This window comes from Garra rufa, chromosome 6 (assembly GCF_049309525.1).
Source record: "Garra rufa chromosome 6, GarRuf1.0, whole genome shotgun sequence".
NCBI lineage: Eukaryota > Metazoa > Chordata > Actinopteri > Cypriniformes > Cyprinidae > Garra > Garra rufa.
The window spans coordinates 11,037,558-11,058,787 of record NC_133366.1 but is presented as its reverse complement, the minus strand read 5'-3'; the positions used below and the strand labels follow the sequence as shown (position 1 = coordinate 11,058,787).

The window sequence follows — 21,230 nt, the reverse complement described above, 5'->3', positions numbered from 1 at the left end:
GATCAAAAGTGAAACACTTTAAAAAAGACTTATATAAAAGACTTATATAACAATAAATAAAAAAGACTTATATTGTTAGAAAAGTTTTTATTCATCAAAAAATCCTGAAAAAAATCACAGGATCCAAAAAAACATTGATAATAAAAGTAATAAATCAGCATATTAAAATGATTTTCAAAGGATTATGTGACAATGAAGTCTGGAGTAATGGCTGATAAAAATTCTGCTTTGCATCACAGGACTAAATTATACTTTAAAATATATTCAAATAGAAAAATAGTATTTTAAACTGTAATAATACTTCACAATATTACTGTTTTTTTTCCTGTATTTTTGAGCATAAGAGAATTCTTTAAAAAACATTAAAAAACTTAACTTATCCCAAACTTTTGAACAGCAATGTATATATAATGACAAAAACACACAAAAAAACTACTTATTATTTGAAATCCATAAAAAGATAAAACAATCACAGCTGTGATTGAAACCCTTCAAACCAAGCAGCTTTTTGTATTTGGAAAGTTTTGCCTTCATGTGCCATTTCCAACCGTGTAGAATTGACCTTTCGTCTATAAAGTTTCTTAAGTACTACCTGATCTGCACTTAGTATGATATAAAGTTCAGACAAAGAAAGAAACAGAGATAAAAACACCAGGATGGTGTTAAATCAGGACAGAGGCCTCGCCATTCCCTTCCAATGCTCAATTAACAGCTTCTGTCCGCTAGCTTCTTTTCCAAGTCGTGAATTATTTATCTTTGAATTGTTAATAAATAATAACAGAGGGCTCAGGGGACCCTGCCCGGTCAATTAGGCGATGAAGAGGGTGAGTCGGAGCAACGGGGGGTCGACGCATTATTAACATCAGCCCTATCTCTCACTTTCTTCATCTTCATTATATCGCTCGCCGTCAGACACAATAACGCCCCAATACAATGCCCGACTTCAAACAGCCTGACGTACCCACTCCTCATTTTCTACTCACCTTCTTCTTTTGCTCCCTTTCTGTGTATTCCTATTTTTTGCAATCTAATGCATTGTTATTCTTTGCCATGCTGACTCCCCCTTCTGATGACTGCTGCTTGAGATCTTTCTTTGGTGTTCTTCTGTTGAAAATCAAGGGATGGATGATAAGTGGATACATGTGCATTAGACACAATTATTAGACATTAGCATGGTTATATAGGCCTATTTCACTTGGTAAACAAGACCACTCCTTCAACAGCCATCTTGGTTACCTCAAGCAATGTAAAGTTTACTGGAATGAGGAACAATCAAAATCTCCAAAATTGTCTGTCACTGTTAAGTTTAAAGGAACACTCTTTTTTTTGGAAATAGGCTCATTCTCCAACTCCCCCCGATTTAACAAGTTGGGTTTTACCGTTTTGAAATCCATTCAGTTGTTCTCCTGTTCTGGCGATATCACTTTTTAAAGGAAAGGAAAGGAAGTGACGTGAGGCCAAGTATGGTGGCCCATACTAGGAATTTGTGCTCTGCATTTAACCCATCCAAGTGCACACACACAGTAGTGAACACACACACACCGTGAACACACACCCGGAGCAGTGGGCAGCCATTGCTGCGGCGCCCGGGGAGCAGTTGGGGGTTCGGTGCCTTGCTCAAGGGACTCACCTCAGTCGTGGTATTGAGGGTAGAGAGAGTGCTGTACATTCACTCCCCCGCAACCTTTGGGTTACAAGTCCGACTCTCTAACCATTAGGCCACGGCTGCCCCCTAAATCACTTTTAGCATAGCTTAGCATAGATCATTGAATCCTATTAGACCAATATAGCATCGTGTTCAAAAATGACCAACAAGTTTCGATATTTGTCCTATTTAAAATTTAACTCTTCTGTAGTTATATCGTGTACTAAGACCGGTGGAGAATGTAACATAACTACCTTTAAATGATACATTTCAAATAGGGAATAAAGGGTGAACCATCCTAATCTATAGAGTGTTTTCACAACGCGTCATCAATCAGCCATATTGGCGGCACTGAATGTAAACAATGCCACTGAACCAAACTAAACTCGCATATTTTGCTGATTAATGCTGCTGAAAATAGTCAATTATTGTCATGTTTTGGGCTGTACTAACCAGGAAAACTGGATTACAAGGCAAGAAACTTGGCAACATTGTTTGTTCTTATCATTTCAGGCTAATATCTTAATAATTAATATTGTCTCTTTACCACCTATTAGCTTTGGTTTGTCAAACTATTGCGCCCTTTCCTGCTTACTAAGTCCTTCTCTATAAGATTTAGCAGCTTCCATGTGTCTTTTTTTAGAGAGCATAAATTAGCGGAACAACATATTCAGTAAGCTGTGGTTTACATCCGAGCATCGGGTAACATTAACTGACCAAATTGTGAGGCAAGTGCAAACCCTCTATTAACAAACTACAAACATTATAAACCCATCTTTTTAGGCAAGAAACGTTACCAAATATGGGTATCATGTAAGTTAGGCTACTAAAATGTTTTATTAGTTACTGAAATCTGTAAGTTTTCACAATTTAATAAAACACTGTGCATTCTACGTTGCTAATTATAACGTTTTCATTTCCCGGGCGAATACATTCAAACAGCGTATAAATTATATACAGTGAAGAACATTATCTCTAACTTCGATCTATCACCAGTTTAAGCACTCTCAAAAAAACAAAACTATCCTTATAATCACTCCAGGTCTCTACACTGTGAAATAATTATCTTACTTACATTGTACGTACATGCGTTTTGTAGTTTACGCTGAGAGAATTCGCCAGAATCAGGACTCCGGAATTCACTTCAGTCAGCGAGCGCGGTCACACTCAACAAACTGAATTTCAGCGATGACTAATCTGAACGCCTCTGATTGGCCACTGCATTCCTAAGCTCAACAGAATCGTGTGTGATTGGTTATAATGCTCAACACTGTAAAAACCCGTGAAAATAATTAAATTGCAACATGAGTAGATCTTAATTTAATGCCGCAATCGACACTTTCCATTCACTGTTGCTCTGTTAGCAACATACACGTGTAATATATTTAAATGTGTAAAATATATCAAAACTGATTTTTTGATTAGTAATATGCGTTGCTAAGAAGTACATTTGGACATCTTTAAAAGTGATTTTCTCATTTCGATTTGTTTGCACCCTCAGATTCCAGATTTTCAAATATTGTCCTATCACAACAAATCATAGGTCAATGGAAAGCTTATTACTTCAGCTTTCAGATGATGTATATATCTCAATTTTAAAAATTTGACCTTATGACTGGTTTTGTGGTCCAAGGTCAGCACCAAGGCCTAGCATAGTGGTGTTTTTATTATTATTATTTATTTATTTATTTATTTATTTTTGTGTCAAAAATCACTTTTAAAGTTATCCAAATGAAGTCCTTAGCAATGCATATTACTAATTAAAAATTAAGTTTTGATATATTTACGGTAGGAAATGTACAACATTTCTTCATGGAATGTGATGTTTACTTAATATCCTTGTCACGTTTTCACAAAGGAGATCTGGGTCCAAATGCAGGGGAAGGATCTTTAATGAACAAAACACAATAAACATAAACCAAAAGGCCAACACGGCACAACACGACATAAACTGAATACTACATAAACTAAAATAGGGAACACGGTCAAGGTCAGGAATCAGGAACGCAGACACACACACACGAAGACAATGCAGCCAGGATGAGTAGTGGGAAATGAGTGTTCTTATAGACCAAATGTGATTGTGAACAGGTGTGCGTGTAATCAGTGATAACGACTAGACAGGAGTGTACAATTAGGGATGTGTGTGCAGGGAAGGGAAAACAGCGACCTCAGGTGGCTGAGGGGAGCCCCACAGCCCAGATCATGACACTACCCCCTCCCCACGGAACGGCTCCCAGACGTTCCACAAGTCTGGAGGGTGGAGGAACGGGGGAAGGCAAATCAGGGGGAGGGACGGCGGGCCAGGCCCGTGCAGCGCAGTCACCACCGCGTCAGGAACAGAAAGCACGGTCGCCGCAGTGTCAGGAACAGAGATTGCGGTCTCCGGCGCGTCAGGCACGGAGATAGCGTTCACCGCCGCGTCCGGAGCAGAGAGAGCGGTCACCGCCGCGTCCGGAACAGAGAGAGCGGTCACCGCCGCGTCCGGAACAGAGAGAGCGGCCACCGCCGCGTCCGGAACCGAGAGAGCGGTCACCGCCGCGTCCAGAGCAGATAGAGCGGTCACCGCCGCGTCCAGAACAGAGAGAGCGGTCAACGCCGCGTCCGGAGCAGAGAGAGCGGTCACCGCCGCGTCCGGAGCAGAGAGAGCGGTCACCGCCGCGTCCAGAACAGAGAGAGCGGTCAACGCCGCGTCCGGAGCAGAGAGAGCGGTCACCGCCGCGTCCGGAGCAGAGAGAGCGGTCACCGCCGCGTCCGGAGCAGAGACAGCGGTCACCGCCGCGTCCAGAGCAGATAGAGCGGTCACCGCCGCATCCAGAACAGAGAGAGCGGTCAACGCCGCGTCCGGAGCAGAGAGAGCGGTCACCGCCGCGTCCGGAGCAGAGAGAGCGGTCACCGCCGCGTCCAGAACAGAGAGAGCGGTCACCGCCGCGTCCGGAGCAGAGAGAGCGGTCACCGCCGCGTCCGGAGCAGAGAGAGCGGTCACCGCCGCGTCCGGAGCAGAGAGAGCGGTCACCGCCGCGTCCGGAGCAGAGAAAGCGGTCACCGCCGCGTCCGAAGCAGAGAGTGCGGTCACCGCCGCGTCCGGAGCAGAGAGAGCGGTCACCGCCGCGTCAGGAGCAGAGAGAGCGGTCACCGCCGCGTCCGAAGCAGAGAGTGCGGTCACCGCCGCGTCAGGAGCAGAGAGAGCGGTCACCGCCGCGTCCGGAACAGAGAGAGCGGTCACCGCCGCGTCCGAAGCAGAGAGTGCGGTCACCGCCGCGTCAGGAGCAGAGAGTGCGGTCACCGCCGCGTCAGGAGCAGAGAGAGCGGTCACCGCCGCGTCAGGAGCAGAGAGAGCGGTCACCGCCGCGTCCGGAGCAGAGAGAGAGAAAGCGGTCACCGCCGCGTCCGGAGCAGAGAGAGCGGTCACCGCCGCGTCAGGAGCAGAGAGAGCGGTCACCGCCGCGTCAGGAGCAGAGAGAGCGGTCACCGCCGCGTCAGGAGCAGAGAGAGCGGTCACCGCTGCGTCCGGAACAGAGAGCGCGGTCACCGCCGCGTCCGGAACAGAGAGAGCGGTCACCGCCGCGTCAGGAGCAGAGAGAGCGGTCACCGCTGCGTCCGGAACAGAGAGCGCGGTCACCGCCGCGTCCGGAACAGAGAGAGCGGTCACCGCCGCGTCCGGAACAGAGAGCGCGGTCACCGCCGCGTCAGGAACAGAGAGAGCGGTCACCGCCACGTCCGGAGCAGAGAGAGCGGCCACCGCCGCGTCCGGAACAGAGAGAACGGTCACCGCTGCGTCCGGAACTGAGAGAGCGGACGCCCTCCCTCGAAAAAACGCCTCTGCCCTTGCCATAAAGTAGGGGCGCGTCCGCGCCGCCTCAGCACTAAGGGCGTCCATCGCCGCCAAACAGGCGTAGATGGTCTCGAAGCGAGCGGCTGACGCCGCCTCGAAAGACCTCTCACCCGCTGGACCCACTGTAGCTGGCTGCATTCTGTCACGTTTTCACAAAGGAGATCTGGGTCCAAATGCAGGGGAAGGATCTTTAATGAACAAAACACAATAAACATAAACCAAAAGGCCAACACGGCACAACACGACATAAACTGAATACTACATAAACTAAAATAGGGAACACGGTCAAGGTCAGGAATCAGGAACGCAGACACACACACACGAAGACAATGCAGCCAGGATGAGTAGTGGGAAATGAGTGTTCTTATAGACCAAATGTGATTGTGAACAGGTGTGCGTGTAATCAGTGATAACGACTAGACAGGAGTGTACAATTAGGGATGTGTGTGCAGGGAAGGGAAAACAGCGACCTCAGGTGGCTGAGGGGAGCCCCACAGCCCAGATCATGACAATCCTAATGATTTGTGGCATTTTGATAAATAAAAATTTGATAAATTTGACCCATACAATGCTTTTTAGCTATGCTGCAAATATATCCGTGCTACTGTCACATATGAACGGAATTTGTGTCCTTGTGTGGGATCCCTTGACAAGCCCTGTGAATTGAGCTCCTCTCACGATTACTGAGGATTTGTTATATTGACACTCTTGTAGTCCATGTATACTGCATCCACCAGAGGGCAGTGTAAGCATCATGTTCTCACAGAGTAGGTTGAATTCTAATGGTCAGCTTTTAAATATTAATGAACTATGTCTTAAATATAAGTGCCATATTCCAGTTAAAAACGTATTGTCTTGACCTCTATTTCTGGCAAAAAAAAAAAAAAAAATTCTGTTCAGAAAACAAGGTACTTGGTGTAACACTGTAAGAAAAAAAGTGTAATTTATAGTAAGTGTAGTAACCAATCAATCTGTTAATATCCTTTCTCCTCCACCAGAATTTAGTTGGGTAAATATGCTTCACTCATTTGCGTGGGAACACTTTTGGAAAGCCCTAAAACTGATCTCTGTTAAACAAATGTACTTGTTTATGAATGATGCCCTTTAATTTGTTGTTACAGTTTATTGTTATTGCTGTTTTTCTACTTGTGCTTGCAAAATGGAAAAATTGTGAAATATTTTGACCTTGTGAATATTGTAAATTTGAAATAAAAATATCAAACGTCACATAATATGCTCATAAAAACAGATTTATATTGTTTGAAATGTGTTGGTGTGATATTGCATTTCGATACGCCACTATGATATAGTTTAACTTCATATTACTGTATCAGATTTGACAATCTTTGAACATACTACAAAGATGATGATGAACTACATATATACATGTTCTTCTTTCATAATTATGTATATAACAAGTCATATTATAAACATTTGTGTAAATCTAAGTAACATCTTATTCATGTAAATGAATTCTAATTTGAAAAAAAAAAAAATCTCTATTACTCACTCACACTGGATCAGTCATGTACAAACATGCACAGTATTACATTCATTCGTTGTAACATTAGGTATTGCACCACTTCATCAGTTCGTCACTGAATGTCTCAGCGTCATTCTAAAGTTTTGTCACTCCAGGCTAAAGACTTCCTCTTGGCGAGCTCCATCCAGGACGGCTGAGCTCCATCTGGCCTTGGCTGCTGCTGCTGCTGCTGCTGCTGAGAGACGTCTGTTTGTGATGATGATGAGGTTGTTGGAGGCTCAGGTGAGATGCTAAGTGCTACTACAGAAGAACATACACAAACAACAATATCAACACCAAACTTTAAAAAGCAAAAAAATGAAAACTTTTAAATATGAAAGTCAAAGCAGTGCTTTACCTTCTGTGTTGCTGTTAGGTGCTGGTGCTGTGGGTCTTGCTGCTCTTTTTGTTGAGTCATCTTCTGGTGTACTGTTCCTGCTTTTGTCCTGCAAAGAGTAAATAATTCCTCTTTTATTATTTTATATATTATTTTGGATGCATCATAAAGATATTTTATTATTTTATACTATTTTAAGATTTTTCGTCTCTTCTGCTCACCAAGCCTGCATTTATTTGATCAAAAGTACATCAAAAACAGTCAAATTTAAAAATATTTTACTATTTAAAATAAACGTTTTTTATTTTAATACATTTTATGATGTAATTTATTTCTGTGACTTCAAAACTAATTTTTTAGCATCATTATTAAAGTCACATGATCCTTCAGAAATCATTTTAATATTCAGATTCTCAAAATATATATATATATATATATATAAAATGTTGAAAACAGCTGAGTAGAATTTTTTCAAGATTCTTTGAAGAATATAGAAATAGAAATCTGAAATATAACTGTTTTGTAATATTATAAATGTCTTATAAATGTTTATCATCACTTTTAATCAATTTAAAGCATCCTTACTAAATAAAAGTATTTATTTCTATAATTTCTTCTTCAAAAAAAAAAAAAAAAAAAAAATGACTCCAAGCTTTTGAATGGTATACTGTATGTTACAAAAGCTTTTTATTTCAGATAAATGCTGAATCTTTGGATCTTTCTATTCATCAAAGAATCCTGAAAAAATTTACTCAACTGTTTGAAATATTGCTAATAATAACACATGTTTCTTGATTAGCAAATCAACATATTAGAATGATTTCTGAAGGATCATGTGGCATTAAAGACATAAAAAAGACAAAAAGATTTGATCACATGAATAAATTACATTTTAAAATGTATTCAAATAGATAACAGTTACTTAAAATAGTAAAAGATTTCAATATTTTGACTGTTTTTGCTGTACTTGGATCAAATCAATGCAGGCTTGGTGAGCAGAAGAGACTTCTTTAAAAATAAAAATTATAAATCTTACCGTTCAAAAACTTTTGACTGGTAGTGTATGAATTACAATATAATACAGTTCTAAATACATACATACACGACAACTACAAACTACAATCTAAGAAAAGTCCAGAAAAAATGGTCCAATGTACTGTTTTTGATATGAAGGAATTTTCTGTATTGATTTTTCATTGTGTTCTGATTTAGGGTTAAAGGCAATGTCTGTAAACTTAACAGAAAATGTTTTGGCAGAACATTACCAGTACCTTTTCTACAGATTTTTCTTCTTATAGCATAAATATATTGAATAAACTTTTTAATACACAGTATATAGTTATGAAGTTCAGTATGTAGTGTTTTATAACTAGTAGAGAATAATCAATAAAAGACAGAAGAAACTTGCTGTTTGGTTGAATGTGTTTTGCACTCTCCAGCCATTGGTTACCTGCCAGTCTTTTGTTCCACTAGGTGCTGGTTTTGTCGGAGGTCTCTGTGAGGTCTGTAGGCTGGCTGTTTTCATTGGATGAAGCGAGCTGGTCATTAGCTGTGTTTTAGGCTGTAAGGCTGGTTTGGGAGGCTGCGCAGGAGGAGCTGTCGGAGATGTAGGGTGGACTGGTGACTGATTTGGGACTAATCTGCCCAAGAACGGCTGGTACGCCCTTGTTTTCTCCCTGGCTAGACTCATCCAACCCGGCTCAGACACAACCTCTTTACTTGCTCCTGTTGTGTTTTGGATAGACGGTCTTCCATCTGTAAAACAGTACTTCGTTTTATTAAGGCATGCACATCGGGTAAGAAGAATCATACATTTGACTTTGGTTTTTATGATTTACAGTTGAGGTCAAAAGTTTACACCCCCCTTTCAGAATCTGCAAAATGTTAATTTATTTTACCAAAATAAGAGGGATCATACAACATGCATGTGATTGTTTATTTAGTACTGATCTGAGTAAGATATTTCACATAAAAGATGTTTACATATATTCCACAAAAGAAAATAATAGTTGAATTTATAAAAAGTGACCCAGTTCAAAAGTTTACATACCCTATTGTTACCTGAATGATCCACAGCTGTTTTTTTTTTTTTTTTTTTTTTTTTTTTTTTTTTTTGTGATAGTTGTTCATGAGTCCCTTGTTTGTCCTGAACAGTTAAACTGCCTGCTGTTCTTCAGAAAAATCCTTCAGGTCCCACAAATTTGTTGGTTTTCCAGCATTTTTGTGTATTTGAACCCTTTCCAACAATGACTGTATGATTTTGAGATCCATCTTTTCACACTGAGGACAACTGAGGAACTCATAAGCAACTATTACAGAAGGTTCAAACGCTCACTGATGCTCCAGAAGGGAAAACGATGCCTTAAGAGATGGGGGGAAAACTTTTGAACAGAATGTGTACATTTTTCTTATTTTGCCTAAATATCATATTTTTCATTTAGTTCTGCTCTCCAAAGGCTACCGAAGATACTCTTCAAATTCTAAAAGTTTTCACCCCCCTGTTCCTAATGCATTGTGCTTCCTTCTGGAGTCCCTCAATGTGAAAAGATGGATCTCAGAATCATACAGTCATTGTTGGAAAGAGTTTAAATACACAAAAATGCTGGAAAACCAAAGAATTTGTGGAGCCTGAAGGATTTTTCAAAAGAACAGCAAGAATTTTAACTGTTCAGAACAAACAAGGGACCCTTGAACAACTATCACTAAACAAAAAAAGCTGTGGATCATTCAGGTAGCAACACAGTATTAAGAAACCTCTATTTTATCATTAGTACCTCAAACTAAAATTTAATGAATTGAATGAACCAGTTCAGCACATTTATAACAAAAATAAATGATTTGCACTCACTGTCTTGGGCAGCAAGCGGAGAGTCCAGGTTCTGTAATTCTAGTTTTTTAGGAACGCTGGGTTTACTCTTGGAATTGCTTTCAGACATGTTCCTGAAGGTTTCTGCTTTCCCAAAATGCTCTTCTGAGACTTCTGTCACTGTATTAGACTCTAAACTGTACCGTTTAGTTTCATCCTTGATTTTGGAAACCTCCGAGCGATATTTCAGAGACATGGAGGTTGTGCGGAGCTGCACACCAAAAGCATTCTTCCTGTCTTCAGGTTCCTCTAGTTTCTCTATTTCCACATGTTCTGTTGTGGTATCAGCAGGCTTCTGCCGATTGGTTCCTGTTATTGGTTTGGACATAATAGGAGGTGGTACCTCTCTACGAAAACTGCTTTTTCTCTCTTGTGTTTGATGGAGGAGATTCTGAAACTCTGTTGGTTTTGTTTCTCTTGCTTCATCTTTCTGCAACTCTGGATTGGGTTTATTGACTTGTGTCTTGATTCCTTGAGATTGTTTCATATGTCCCTCAATTTGCTTTGTCTCAGTGGTCGTTTTAGAGCGATACTTTGCAGATGCAATTAAAAATTGGGACGATCCAGCGTTAAGCGTCCTGCCGACCAGTTCAGGTGCGGTTTCTATTCCAGCATCCCAAGGTTTTGTCGAGGCCTCAGTGACACCTTTTGGGGATGGAGGGCTCCTTTTATCTATTTTGGGTTTTGTTAAGTGAGGCAGAGGTGCAGGATATAGTCTAAATGTTGCTTCTTCTTGGATGCTTTTGTTTTTATCTGTGCCAGACACAAGATTCTCACTCGTCCCAATCTGGATATCGTTTGTATCATGTCTCTGGATAGGTGAATGGGCTCTTAATGACTCCATTTCTCTTGATGATGGTGTAGATTCTAGTAGTCCTGAAGGTGATGGTGGACCTGAGGAGATCAAGCCAAAAGACACTGGCTGCAAATAAAGAGGATTTGTAGTGGCTCTCACTTCAGTTTCAAGAGACTCTTCTGACTTGAAGATTTCAACACCTTGAGATGAGAAATTGATTTCAGCTCTGTTGGGGTTCTCATGGTCCTGTGCTGACTTTTCGGGAGTTGTTTCTGTAGGTTCTGGAGAGGTGGGTTTCTCTGTTAGCTCTGAAGTCGGAGAAGGGTACAAGCAATGGTGAACAGTCTCTGTGGATGTCATGGTTTCATCTTCCTCCTCAGACAAAACGTTATCCAAATCACTGATGCTTTCTGAACGATGCCTGGGAGAAAGAGATACCTGGGAAATAAAGTTTTGTTGTTGTTATTGTTTAAACCAATAGTTCAAAACTAGCAGTGATTGAGTATTTGTAATTTTATAATCTGTAATTTAAGACTATTCAATACCAATGGACCACTGGTATTTACATACTATTATAGTATTGTATATATTATTTGTATATTGTGAATGAGCTCATTTTTTTTAGTAATTTTTTTGTAATTTTGTTATGTGCTTTTATTATTTTTTTACATAGCTTTAATTGATCTTTATTTTAGTTTTAGTAATATTTGCATTTTAACTTAAACTGAACTTTTCTAATTTTAGTTCTCATTTGGGTTTTTTATTGAATATTTAAGGGCCAAGCACTGAAGGATATGAAATTTGGCACACAGAGAGAGGACAGTCTCAATATTTACCATAGCAAATTTGAAGTCTCTAACTCTCTAGCGCCACCAATAGGCCAAATTTGCACTCATTCTGCAAATAGGCTAACCTTCGAATTATAAGGTCTAGAAGCAAAATTATTTTTTCCTATGATTATTTGGCTCATGCCGAGTCAAATGCATACCAGAATATAAAATTTAAGAGTCAAGATTTTTCGCATTTTTGAATTTTGAATCATCTTCCAGTGCTGGCAAAAAGTTATCGAAAGGTTTCTAACAGACTAAACAACCAAACTCATGGCAATTCGTACATATTTTACGAGACGGATTTTGTGCTAAATTGTATTTTATGAGTTCGCCAATTTGTATGAATTCGTACTAACCCCGCCCCTAAACCTACCCTAAACTTGTAGCCACCTTGTAAAAATAAGTATGAATTGGTCGTGAGATAACGTTGGACCAAACCATTCTCATAAAGCGCATTAACAAATTTGACAAAATTCGCAACACTTTAACGGATTCTGAGCAGAACTGGTACATGTTATATAAAGCATGACCTGAGGGCACATGAGTAGTTTAGGCACAGTGCTACTTACAGGTCAAACAGTTGGGCGATTTTGAGTTTTGTGTTCAAATGAAGAACCCTGGTCTCTACTGAGTAGTTTTTAATATTTTTAGCTGACATTAACAACGCTACTAATCCTACTTTAAATGAGACTTTAAATTAAGTTTTAAACCTTAGTTAAAGGAGAACTCCGGTGTGATTTTGACCTAAAGTGTATTGAATCATGATACCGAGTGTGAACGTACCTTGCATATCTCATCTCGGTTTGTGTCCAGCTGTCCGAAATCTGGGGTCAGTTAGCCGATGCTCACAACAGGCTGTCAATGAGAGTCCATAGGGCATCGAAGAAGCCATGTAAATAAATCACTGTTTTACGCCATTTACGAGGCACAAAGTAGCTCCACGCTTCATTGGTAGACTTCCAAGGGCCCTGACATTTAAAACGAGACATTGAGAACTCAGAAAAAGCACCGGTAGTTTATTTACAAGTAGATTTATACCGACATCTTCCACCAGGAACAGACCGGTCGCCGCCATCTTAAATGTAGTCACGACAAGTCGAGTGTCGAGCACGAAGGAAACTACAACCTGATACGTTGATAACCTGATGAATTCCTTGGTGCTCGACACTCGACTTATCGTGACTAAGTTCAGGATGGCGGCGACTGGATTTTCTTTTCCAGGTACTGTCTGTATAAATCTTCTTGTAAATAAACTACCAGTGCTTTTTCTGAGTTATAAATGTCTCGTTTTAAATGTCAAGGCCCTTGGAAGTCTACTAGTGAAGTGTGGAGCTACTTTGTGCCTCGTAAATGGCGTAAAACAGTGATTTATTTACATGGCTATTCCGATGCCCTGTTGACTCTCATTGACAGCCTGTTGTGAGCATCGGCTAACTGACCCCAGATTTCGGACAGCTGGACACAAACCGAGATGAGATATGCAAGGTACGTTCACACTCGGTATCATGATTCAATACACTTTAGGTCAAAATCACACCGGAGTTCTCCTTTAAGGGATGAAATAAACATATTTGTAAATAAACTAATATCTATTAATAATTCTAAAATAAGCACTTGTAGCGCATACAGCATCATTGATTACAATAAGAGTGATCTAGTTTTTACATATCCAGTGTGAACACGGTGTCAGATTAATTTTATTTGTGACTCTGGACCACAAAACCAGTCAAAAGGGGCAATTTCGTAAGGGTCAATTTACATAATCTTACATAAGCTGAATAAATAAGCTTTCCATTGATGTATGATTTGTTAGGATAAGACAATATTTGGCGGAGATACAACTATTTGGAAATCTGAAATCTGAGGGTGGAAAAAATTTCAGTATTGAGAAAATCGCCCTTAAAGCTGTCCAAATAAAGTTCTTAGCAATGCATATTACAAATCAAAAATTAAGTTGGATATATTTACGGTAGAAATTTACAAAATATCTTCATGGAACATGACTGTTACTTAATATCCTAATGATTTTTGTCATAAAAGAAAAATCGATAATTTTGACCCATACAATGTATTGGTGGCTATTGCTACAAATATACCCATGCTACTTATGACTGATTTTGTGGTGCAAGTCATATTTAAACGACTTTATGCTTGTTAAATTTGATTATACATACAGCTTCATGTGAAGTGAGGCAATATGCATTTTACAACCTCCATGGTCTTACCGGTGGCCCTCGTTTTCCCCTTGTACTGGCTCGTTGGTTCCTTGGTTTGACTGACATGCGATGCCTGGCAGCTGAGTTATCCAACCTGGGCATGTAACCTGCAGGGCTACTGAAGTCAACTCCTGCAGTTGGTGTGGTCGAGGATGAGACGGGAGAGATTATTGGCTGAGAGGATGGTCTGGAGACTGGGGATAGAGGCCTTGAGGATGGCTGGAAAGGATCACCCTGGATGAGACAATATTTGCTACTGTCACATATTTTGTTTATTTGCAAAGATTCCTTTGAATGTGATGATGATGACTATTATTCATAAATATTACCTCTTCTTCACTTCCAGTCCCTGCTAAACTTAGAGAGCTCAGATGTTTCTGAGATTCGGGATACTGTAAGAAATATGGCGTTCGGATTCCATTAATTAACACTTTTGAGATGTCACAGGTGAAGTACTAGATAGCGTATGCTAAACTCACATCACCTAAACTCATATCTATTATGTTCATTTACCTTGTAAACTGCTCCATGCATGACTCGCTCATGGAAGGACATCTCAGGTGGGCTACAAGGTAAACCATCATCCTCTGAAGTGGTTCCTGAGTCCTCTATGCGTTTACCAGGAATCAGCATCGGAGGAGGACCTAGATGTAAGTTCTGCTGCGCTAGTTTCAACTGCCGAAACAAAATATAAATCACTTGCAATTTAACAAACCCCTTAAAGGAAAGTTGGAGTATAATAAGAGTAGCTCGAATAATCTGAACATACTTGTAAGGCCTTAATTTTGCCATGAACGTTTTCTTGTGAAAGAACCCGGGTTGGTTCTGTGGAGGGGGTCTGATCGTGAATGAAGATGCTATCATGGGAAAGCGCCCTGGAGCTCAGACCCTGTGGGAACCTGTGGATCCGATTCAGTAGGTTTGTTTTATTAGATGCCCCCATGGCTTAATTCTTTAAACTAATGTGACACATCAGCCACTTACGAAAACTCGTCTTCAGAGTCGTAGCCTTCCCTTATGCCCTCTGGAACGGTGATGTCACTAGCGGACTGGCTTTGCTTAATCTGCCCTTCGCTTTCCTTTTTCTTCAGTCTGCCAAAGAGACGTGTCTTCAGCTGTTTAAAACGCGACTTCTTCCTTCCTGTTGAAGAGATCAGAAATCAGCATGACTGATTTGAATGGATATCCAGAAATAGTCAACCCCATGTCACCCATGATGTCCATGTCTTTCTTTCTTCAGTCACAAAGAAAGTTTTTTGAGGAAAACATTCCAGGATTTTTCTCCATATGTGGACTTCAATGGTGGCCAATGAGTTGAAGATCCAAATTGCAGTTTCAAAGGGCTCTACACAATCCCAGCCAAAGAATAAGGGTCTTTTCAAAGCAAAACGATTGGTCATTTTTCTAAAAATAAAATAAAAAGTTGCATACTTTTTAACCACAAATGCTCATCTTGCACTAGCTCTGCGAAGTCAAGGGTGGTTGGTTCTTCATCTGTTTACTTTGGTTCAAAAAGGTAGGGTGAAAAACTCTCATTTTCTCCTCCAACTTCAAAATCGACATTGTTGTTTTACCTGAAAGCCTTTGACTTTCTTTGCACATTCGCTTTGTAAACAATGTGTCAGTACTTCCACCTGTGTCTTGCGTGTGTGACTACGTAAAGCGTAAAGTCGAGCAAGTGCAAGACTAGCATTTGTGGTTAAAAAGTATATACAATTATTTTATTTTTTTTTTAGAAAATGACTGATTGTTTCGCTAGATAAGACCCTTATACTTCGGCTGGGACTGTCTAGAGTCCTTTGAAGCTGCATTGAAATTGCAATTTGGACCTTCAACCCGTTGATCCCTATTGAAGTCCACTATATGGAGAAAAATCCTGGAATATTTTCCTCAAAAAACATTTATTTTCGACAGCAGAGGAAGAAGACATAAACATCTTGGATGACATGAGGGGGGTGTAAATTATCAGGAAATTTTTATTCTAGAGGTAAACTAATCTTTATTTATGTCATGAGAAGGTCTGTTTCTAAAGTGCTGTCAGAAATGTTCATGTCATGTTCAAAAAAAAAAAACTTAAATGTAGTAAAATCACATATCTTGTGGCCTATTGCATTAGTATTTCCTGTGAATAAACATTTAAACAGAAAAGACGTGAACGTTTCCAGTCACAAACCTGTGAGATCCTCTCCAATTTTGTCCATTTCTCCAAAGCTGGATTCCATGATTTTATCAGCTGATCTACAGTAGAAGAGAAAACAACTTTGTATGTGCAGACTGGACTAATGGAATTAAAAACCAGACTATATCCAGACACTTGCTCATTTGTGTGGAAGAGTGTCTTCTGAATGTCTGAATGTTTATAGCAGTAAAGATCAGATGACCACAGTTAACTGATACACTCAGTTTGCACTTTAGTACATCATTTCCTGTGTTCAAAGGTGATAAACCCTGTTCTAAGCATTTGTTACATTCTTCTGCAATGCCCTTATAAGGAAAGAGATGAGTTACTCCTGTTTTAGTTTAAAGGTCCTTTATAAGGACTTTATAAAGACTCTTAAAATTAGTATGCTAGTTGCTTATATGTGGCTCAAAGACGATAAGATGACAAAAGTGATTTTATGTCCATAGAAGGCAAATTAAATGTAAGTAAAGTGTCTATTTTTAAGGTTTCAAATACGTTTTTGGAGAGTAAAATGTCAAAATTTGGTTGAAATAATGTTACACTGTCATTCAGTGTAACATTTACGTAAACATTAAAACAACATGCTAATTCTGACTTGTGCATATTAAAATATATAAATGAATAAGGGAGCATATTAAATTTTATTGTGTTTTAAATGAGTAAAAAATTCTTACTGACAAATGGGCAAAACTTAAGATTGTGGGAAATTTTTAAAATGTAGAATTACAAGTAATTAGTATTTGAGGTGAAAGTTATTTGTCTTTTAATATCATAAATGGATTTTTTTGTTTTAAAATATGCCAAACAAGACTGTTACAATGAATAACATTTTAGTGGGTGTCTTTTGTAAATTAGAGAAAAATATATTATTTTTTGCTTTTTAAAACTTTTTAATATTTTTTAAACAACAACAACAATTTAAAGCAGTATTACACTTATTGTTTTTATGCTTTGACCCATGTATACACTGCTGTTTAAAAGTTTGATATATGTGACCACAAAACCAGTCATAAGGTTAAATTTTACAAAACTGAGATGTATACGTCATCGCTTTCTATTGATATATGGTTTGTTAGGATAGGACAATATTTGGCCGAGATACATCTATTTGAAAATCTGGAATCTGAGGGTGCAAAAAAATCAAAATACTGAGAAAATCACCTTTAAAGTTCTCCAAATTAAGTTCTTAACATGCATATTACTAATCAAAAATTACATTTTGATATATTTATAGTAGGAATTTTACAAAAAATCTTCATGGAACATGATCTTTACGTAATTTCCTAATGATTTTTGGCATAAAAGAAAAATCAATAATTTTGACCCATACTATGTAATTTTGGCTATTGCTACAAATATACCCCAGCGACTTGTGGTCCAGGGTCACATATATATATATATATATATATATATATTTAAAGAAGCCTCTTTTGCTTATCAAGGCTTCATTTGTTTGATCAAAAAATACAGAAAAAAATAATATTATGGAACAATATTAATTAATAATATAAAAAATATAATATTAGTTAATAAAAAAAATACTTTTGAACAGCTGTGTACACTGGCATTCAAAAGTTTGGGATCAGTAAGATTTTTTTGTTTTTTAATGCTCATCAAGGCTGTGTTTATTTGATCAAAAATACAGAAAAAAACTGTAATATTGTGAAATATTATTGCAATTTCTAATATTGGTTTCCTTTTTTAATATACTTTAAAATTCTGCGACACAGCGCTGAATTTTCATCAGGCATTACTCCAGTCGTCAATGTTACATGATCCTTTAGAAATCATTATAATATGCTGATTTATTAGCAGTGTTGAAACTGTTGTGCTGCTTAATATATATAAAGAGTTAATTTGCAAAAATCAGATAACTCAGTTTTTAACTTTTTTAAAACTTATGTTTTTTTCATTTTCAATTGCATTCCAAATAATCTCAATCAAACTGCAGTTGGGTTATTTTAATAAAAAGTAAAAAAAAAATACTAAGCAGCACAAATTTCAACACTGATTATAAATCATCATATTAGAATGATTTCTGAAGAATCCCGTGACACTGAAGACTGGAGTAACGATGCTGAAAATTCAGCTTTGATCATAGGAATAAATGTTTAAAGTACATAAAAATAGAAAACTGTTCTTTTAAATTGCAAAAATATTTCACAAAATGAAATTTTATTTCTGAATTTTTGATCAAATAAATGCAGTGAACAGTGAATAGTCTAGTTGTAAATGTGTACTACTAGTACTGTGTACTACTACGTCACATTACCCAAACTCTTGGGTACAAAACAAGGTTGATGACGTAGATGAAAAGAAAGAGTCATGTGCTGATCTCTGTTCTTTTATAATGGCAAACATGAAGACGCACAGCATCTGCTTTCATCCTGTTGGGCTTGTCTTACTGGGAAACCACAGGTTGTGCAAACGTCTCCTGTGTCTTTTTATTGGCTTTGTGTTGTGATATAATCAGTGGCCTCTTGTAATACAAATACAGTGACTTCTAAGGGAAGAGAATAGTTCACTCAGCCACCAGTTGCCTAGTGATGCACGAGGGTGACGCGATTTTTAGTGAATACTAGATTGCGTCTACCTGCATCCTGGGAAACCAAGACCAAGTGCAAGCTCTTAGAATTCATTAACCACAGACACACACACATATAATGAAGTTAAGTGGGATTTAACACACTTAGGATTTAATACCAAAGTATGAGGTAAATTATAGTGATGGTAATGATGCTGAAAACAAACATCAGTTTGTCGTCTTTTTTCCATGGGTGTAACTTTACCCTGTTGTTTCCTCCACAGTGCATGTGTCTAAAACCATATAATGAGACGGTTCTATAAAAAACAATGTTTTATGTACATGGCCGTTAGCATGCGCACACACACCTGCTATTACTGTCCACGCTCCTTAACCAAACAATCTAATGACAGAAATGCCAATAATCCCTGTTGTTCTTGCTGTGTAATATCATAGTCATAAAGCCATGTGGCTCTAAGCGTGCAGAGGATGACAAAAGTGCTGTACGTTCATGTTACGCACTAGTGGTTAGGATTAGGATCAACATAATGCCAGACAATTGACTCTTGTTTAACCAAAAGATCAATATTATGTAATAGGAAGGCTAGGGGATCAAGGGCCGGTTTTCTAAATTATCTTCCTGCAAGTTGCATTCATAAATATCAATGTGTTTTGCATATTACGAGCAAAAAATATGGGTGTATTGGCTGTTGAGTAATGGCTTCTGAAAATGTATGTAGAAAACTGATATTTTAACGTGTAATAATACTTCATAATTTTACTGTATTTAAAAATAAATAAATACATACATACAGCCGACCCCAAATATTTGAACTGGGGTCTCTATTTTGCCTCCATTTTTCATTAAATTACTGGAATTTTATTATTTTCTTTTTGTAGCCTATACATTAGGTAATTATATAGATTATATAATATAATTATATAAGATATTATAATATAACAATTCAAGTAAAATGTTTATTTGAATAATTTCTTAGTTTAAAGACCTGGAAATAGTAATATTCAGAATTTTAAATTTCTCAGAATTCTAAAACCTTTCAAATTGATTTTGAATCCCAGATTTCCAATTTGAATTCACACTTTATTATTTAGGAAATACAGTCAAACCAAAAATAATTCAGACAACAGAAATAATTTGTAATATTTTTTTACTAGTGGGTGCAGGACCCTATAGTTAATTTATGCAAGTGAGGATAGCAAAATAAAGTAAACTGTGACATATTATACCCAAAAATTCTTCATACAGTGGACTACCAGTAAAAATTTGAGACCTAAAATTTCATTTGACACTTTGACCTGACCATGTTTTATTAAAATACCTTTCTATCAAAGTTAACTGACATTATCAAGATGAATTGTTTTGACATCGTTTAACAACCATTTTATAAACTATACTGAATAAACTATAATAATGTGAGAAATTTTAGAGCTGTCTGAATAAATTTTGGTTAGAGTGTAATTTATTTGTGATTATTAAGATGAATTTGTTCTGACACAGTTTAACTCTTGAGTTCTTGTCATATTTTATTACCATTTCTAAAATATAGTGAATAAACTGTGATATGTTGTGAAATGTTGAAGGTGTCTGGATAAATTTTGGTTTGACTGTATATTCCTGATTTGCTTGTAAAATGAAAATGAACAAAAACTAAATAGAAACTTACCAGAAGCTTTAAGTCGCAGAATGATCTTCCTCGCCTGAGAGCTTCCTTTGTTTTCTTCTCTGCCTTTTTTGTGTAGTGGTTTCCAGTCCTTGATAGTTTTAGATAGCTGACACCTGCAAATGACGTTTAAGAGTGGATTACAGCATGGCAGAAAGAGTTAGGGAAAGAGAGACAGAGAAAGTGTATGAGAGAGAGAGAGAGAGAGAGAGAGCAAGAGAGCAGAAACAAAGAGTTTCATAGTAACAGGATGCGAGGGCAGTAAATTAGATGTCGTAAAACGCACTGCGATCTTCTCATTGGCTACTTGAGGCTTTTTTGTCATTTTTGGAGCATTTTTTTCACTTTCAATGTACTACTAAATTTATCCTTTTGCTCTACATAGAAGACTCGTACATATTTTGGATTGCCATGAGAGTAAGTAAATAATGAATTTTAATTTCCCTATCCCTTTAAATGATTTTCTGTATTTGCGTACACCTTCCTGACCTGGTTAACTTTTTGAACTCAAGGAAAGTCCCTCTAAAGCATCTTTTTTCTCTGTAGGAGTTAATAATTACAGTAGACAAGAGGGTTTTCACCTAAATATTAAAGTTGGCTTTAATAATTGGCATGAAAAACTAAAATTCCAGGTCCTTTTCTGACATGAGAAATGATCTGAACACCATATTGTAGGTAAAGCATTCATAGTGGTTTAGAATTTGAATAGGGTGGATTGAAATTAGGCCATGGCTTTTTACCAAGCAACAAATGTCTCCTAGAGACCATTTCACTATTACACTTGTCCATTTTGTA

The 21,230-nt window shown here is 38.1% G+C and overlaps 1 protein-coding gene across 1 annotated transcript; it reads right to left on the bottom strand.

Annotated features, from left to right (window-relative positions):
- Positions 1-6,722: 6,722 nt before the first annotated feature.
- cracdlb (cracd like b) lies at positions 6,723-20,551 on the bottom strand. Its single transcript, XM_073843199.1, has 11 exons — positions 20,439-20,551; positions 16,221-16,285; positions 15,032-15,188; positions 14,817-14,946; positions 14,561-14,722; positions 14,377-14,439; positions 14,057-14,281; positions 10,188-11,439; positions 8,790-9,094; positions 7,361-7,448; positions 6,723-7,263 (listed from the first exon to the last, which is right to left on the bottom strand). The coding sequence occupies exons 2-11, from the start codon at positions 16,267-16,269 to the stop codon at positions 7,094-7,096; spliced, it is 2,601 nt and encodes an 866-aa protein (XP_073699300.1). The 5' UTR covers positions 16,270-16,285; positions 20,439-20,551; the 3' UTR covers positions 6,723-7,093.
- Between the last annotated feature and the right edge of the window lie 679 nt (positions 20,552-21,230).